Below are 4,769 nucleotides of genomic sequence, written 5' to 3'. Positions count from 1 at the left end.
CCCCAAAAAAAGAAAGAAGGAAAGAAAGAAAAAAACATGGTTCCAATATTTAATTCATTTTATTAAGTTATAAAATTTCTTGCCAACTTACTTCCTCTCCTTGTATGGTTGTTGCTATAGAAACACTTTTTGAATGAAGGAAAATAAAGGCTGTAACATGTCTCAGTGGTTGGCATGATCTTTTTGTGGAAGTGTTGTATAGGTTAGTTCGGATATTGGCCTTGAAATTGTCCTCTTCAAGCAAGTCAGGCTGGACAGGAAAGGGGCCTAGACAGAACAAGGGTCTCCGTGAGGGTGTAGAAAGTCCCTGTGACCTGTCCTGGTGTGTCTGTCTACCTAGTGGAACCAGTGCCGGGGTGTCTCTTTTGTCATTAGGTACATCTGAGTTTTTCTTAGAGTGACAATCTACCAGAAAATAACAATGTTTTAAAACATTGGTTACAATTTATTTTGGGGAATTCAAGAGTAAGCACATCCTCCCTGCTTTCATTGAGCTGTGTTGGATTTGCTAAATGAGGACTCTACTGAGGTGAGTTTAATGTAAGGCTGTGTGTTTGGGACCATAAGCGCCATCTGGGAACCCTTTTTACACCTGCCACAGTGGCCTTTTCTGATTACATGCCTTAATGAAGAGATTTTTCTTTTTATACTAACTGATAGGTAATTAGATTTTTATTAGAAATACTTAGAAAACTCACATAGGATTATAGACTTTCTTCTTTTTTTCTTTTTTCAAGAGAAATGAGCAGTCTATCACCTAGGTACTAATATAGCTGCAGCCTTGACCGCCCAGGCTTAAGCCATCCATCCTCCTGCCTCAGCCTCTCCAGCAGCTAGGACTATAGGCGGGTGGTAACAGGCCTGGCTAATTTATTCATTTTTTTGGTGGAGATTGATTGGGTCTTAACTATATTGCCCAGGCTGCTCTCGAACTCCTAACCTCAAGCTATTCTCCTACACTTCAGCTTCCCAAAATGTTGGGATTATAGGTGTGAGCCACCAGGCCCAGCCAGATTATAGATTTTTAAAGCTGGTAGTTGTTTTAGCCATCATCCAATCTAACTTCCTCAATTTCAGATGAAGATATTAAACTTGTTGTGTATTAGAAAAATTCTGCTGGAGAATGCAGGGATAGGGCAGGACTGTGGATTTTTTTGAGTGCTATGATCAGAGCAGCCATTTCTTCTTTATACTTTTTATTTTGAGCTTAGATAGTACCTATTTTACCAACTTGATAACCACAGTCACCAATAATATTTAAGTGATTCTAGTTTTAGAGTTGAATGAATAGCCTCACATTTTCTCAGATTATTGGTTTCCTTTTTATTCTAATGTAAGTTCATGGGTGACTTGGGAAGCTTGGCTTCATTCCTTGAGCATTTAGTGAGGATTCACCTGGTATGTGCAGGTACCAGGGGCGCACATGTAGTTAACAGGTGATTCCAGCTCTCAAAGGGCTTTCCAGTAGCACAAGTAGATACACAAGCTGATACCACAAGCCTGTGGAATGTGCAGTGATAGATGAACAGAGTATTTATTAAACACTAGAGGGGGGTACCTAACCCAGGATATCAGGGTCCCCTGGACCACCACCTTCAAGTTCAATGTTCACTCAAAGGACACATAGAACTCAGAAATGCTGTTATACAACAGATATACAGTTTATTATCCTGAAAAGATACAGATTAAAATCAGCAAAGCCAAAAGGCGTGTGAGATGAAATCCTGGAGAAACCAGGCCCAAGATTGCAAGTGTCACTCCCCATTGAATAAGATGGGTAGTGCTTAATTCTAAGAAGCCTTACCAGACAAGAAGCTCACCTGAGCCTTGGCGTCCTGGGTTTTCAGTGGGGATTGGCCAGATGGGCCTGGGCGTCTAGCCTGCCTTACTCCCTTTACCTCCTCTCCAGAGGTAAAATAGGAGCCAAGAACTTCCACCTTAAATCAGATTGTTAGCACAAACCACCTGGCACGGGCCCCAGGTTCACAAGGATGCTCTTATCAGGCAGAGTATCCCAAGGGCTTGTGTCCCAGGAACCAGTAAGGGCCAGGCCTTTCTTTGGCTTGTGCAGGGTTTGAACATCCCAGGTACACTGAGTCCACCCTTTACAGCTCACCAGGCGGGAATCTGCAGTTGGTAGAGGGGGAGGAGGGGAAGTTAGGCCTCCAGTTACTGCCCGCTCTCATCTTCCCGTGCTGCTCTGGGCTCCGTGTTTATCTTGCATTTTCAGTGTTCTCAACTGTTAGATGAAAATCTGAAGGATGAATACTTTGAGGAAATCATGGAGGAATATGAAGATATTAGACAAGACCATTACGAGTCTCTCAAGGTGAGTGACAGAGACCGGTCTTTGCTAGTTTGGGCGATAAAATGATCCCGCAGTTTCTAATGACTTTTTAAAAAACTGCTTTGAGGAAATAAAAAGTTTGTGTCCTTTTAGACAAGTTCTGTCTTCTAGTTCAGGTCAGACGTCTTCATTGTCTGAGTTCCCAAATAATTTTCGGTTCTGTTAAAATGAATGTTATTTATTCAGCAAACAGTTAGTGGCTAGCAGTGGGTGTTAAGTACTGTGCTAGATCCCAGAGTGATGGGATGAATAAAACATGAGCTCCTACCCGGCAGGGGAACAGGAGCTGAAACAGGATCCGAAATCCTCCCACAGATCCCTGTTCTTGAGGAAATAATGGGAGAAAATGGAGACATGAGACAGGACCCTTGTAAGCCTCTCTCCCTGACCGCCCAGCACTGACTGTACAAAATAATATTTCAAGAACTGTCCCTCTCAAGATAAGCTTCAGGGACTCCATGGAGAACAGGCATAATTACTCTTCAGAAGTCACTGGGCTATTTCTCTCTGGTTATCTGCCTTCTGGGCTTGTGGCAGAACAGCAGTGGGGGTGGTGGGTGGAATTTGGGGAGTTGCTAGGCAAGGGAAATGAGATAAGCAGGAGAAAACAGACGTTTTGTTTCTGAGGTGCTGGCCAGCCCAAGACGCTGTGGGTGGGTTTCTCTCTTTAGGTTTGCCCACGGTGAATAGTTCCTTCGTTCTCCCTGTGGTCCTCAGAGAGGTCCATGGCAGGCCAGCCAACACCCTCCCTCAAGTGTTCTAGAAGTCCAGGCAAGAGACCTCTCCAGTACCTCGATTCAGGCTGCAGAGCCGCCTTATTACATATCAGCAGTTAATAAGGCTCATGAATCTTTATTATTCGGGGGCTAATGTGAGCCCTATTGGATAGAAAAGTGTTTTAGGATAAAGATTTTCATTAGTAAAAGCATTTGTTTTCTTGCAATCGCTGGCTTTCTTGGACATGTTTTCTCATAGTAGTAGTGGAAAAGCTAAGAGTCTTCACTAAATAACTTTTCTTTGTTTTATAACAGGAGAAGAGATACTTATCCTTAAGTCAAGCCAGGAAAAATGGTTTCCGTATTGATTGGCTGTCTGAACCTTGCCCAGGTCTGTTTGGTCGTTGACTAGAGAGAGACTGAATGTGATCGCTAAGGCTGTGCTGGGGAGGTACTTGCACTTCAAGTACCAAGTCAAACCAGCAGCTTGTAACTCTGAGCTGTGTGTAATGATGATCAGTGACCCTGATGATTGAAAAAAGGAAACAGGTGCCATGTTTGAGCCTGTTGCGTTGACCTGTAGCAGCTCGCTGAGTCCTTCAGATAGCTTCGTTAGCGAACCTGGGAATTAACTATTGTTCATTTTCATCTGAAGAAACAGATGAAACTGACTTGCTAACTTGAAAGGTTTCTGGGATTCTCAGGTCTGTGTTCTAAACTCACACTCTTCCCTCTGTGCTGGGCTGGAGCGGGCCTCCTGCAGCTTGAAGTAGGCTCTGTGGAGACCGGCCTGGGTGGCACTGTCACCTGAAGTGGCCTGGGTCGCTGTCAGGCCCACCCAAGGGCAGATGTGGAATGTCTGGAAATAGGGCATGCCTTCCCACTGCAGCAAAGCTGGGTTTGCTGTTTCTTGTTCTGTCTCTCGTTCCCTGTCTGGGTGCTCCTTTCTCTTTTTATTTCTTTTATTTGGTTCCTTCCCTTTCAAAATTTCTAGCCACCTTTCTTGCCTCAGGTAGGCACGCGCTCGTAAAATGTGTAAGATGTTTTGACAGGCTCGGAGAGGCATGAGATACAAATGCGAAACCAAGACAGAACCGGGATTATGTTAATTGAATCGGTATTTCCAAGCTAATATCTCAAATCAGCTGTCTTTGCTTACAACATCTGTGTTCTGCACGTGCTCGGCAGAGTTGAGAGGATGAAATTGGACATGTAGGTGTGCTTGGCTCCAGTTTCATCCCTGCTGAGTTTGGTGCAGTTTAGCAGAAAGATGCCGTATTGGGAGCCGGGAGGCTGGGGTTCTCACACTGGCTTCTGGTTATGACTCACTAAGTGACCTTGAGCTCGTCCCACATTTGACAGTTTCTAATGGAAATGCTGTGAGGGTAAAATAAGATGCTACATGAAACCCTTTGAAAAAATAGAAGTCCCCATCTAGTCCAAGCTAGGATTATTTGTTATTTTCCACTATGAAATGGAATAATAACACAGGGCAAGTCTGTTTTGACAAGTCAGACAGCCAAACATATTTTGCTGTTTTGGAGGGAAATAGTTCTCAGGAGCCCAGAGTACCCAGCAGCAGTGGGGATACTGTTTGAGTGGCCACTTTAATCCCCAGCGTAGGGCCACTGTGGGGCTCTGGCTGCTGCCTGAGGGGTGTGGAGCCCTGAGGTACAGCCTCTGAAATGTGTTGGAAGACAGCCTGC

The 4,769-nt window shown here is 44.4% G+C and overlaps 1 protein-coding gene across 2 annotated transcripts in view; it reads left to right on the top strand.

Moving 5' to 3' along the window:
• Positions 1-4,769, top strand: part of MTR (5-methyltetrahydrofolate-homocysteine methyltransferase) — a 114,188-nt gene that overhangs the window by 96,998 nt on the left and 12,421 nt on the right. For both annotated transcript variants that reach the window (XM_023509023.1, XM_012813832.2), the window contains exons 26-27: positions 2,231-2,329; positions 3,379-3,454. In XM_023509023.1, the coding sequence (XP_023364791.1) occupies positions 2,231-2,329; positions 3,379-3,454 (175 nt within the window). The remainder of the gene's footprint in view (positions 1-2,230; positions 2,330-3,378; positions 3,455-4,769) is intronic.

The sequence above is a fragment of the Otolemur garnettii genome, unplaced genomic scaffold (genome assembly GCF_000181295.1).
Source record: "Otolemur garnettii isolate 467f Iridium unplaced genomic scaffold, OtoGar3 scaffold00312, whole genome shotgun sequence".
In the NCBI taxonomy this organism is placed as follows: Eukaryota; Metazoa; Chordata; class Mammalia; order Primates; family Galagidae; genus Otolemur; species Otolemur garnettii.
This window is presented reverse-complemented; position numbering and strand designations above follow the sequence as displayed.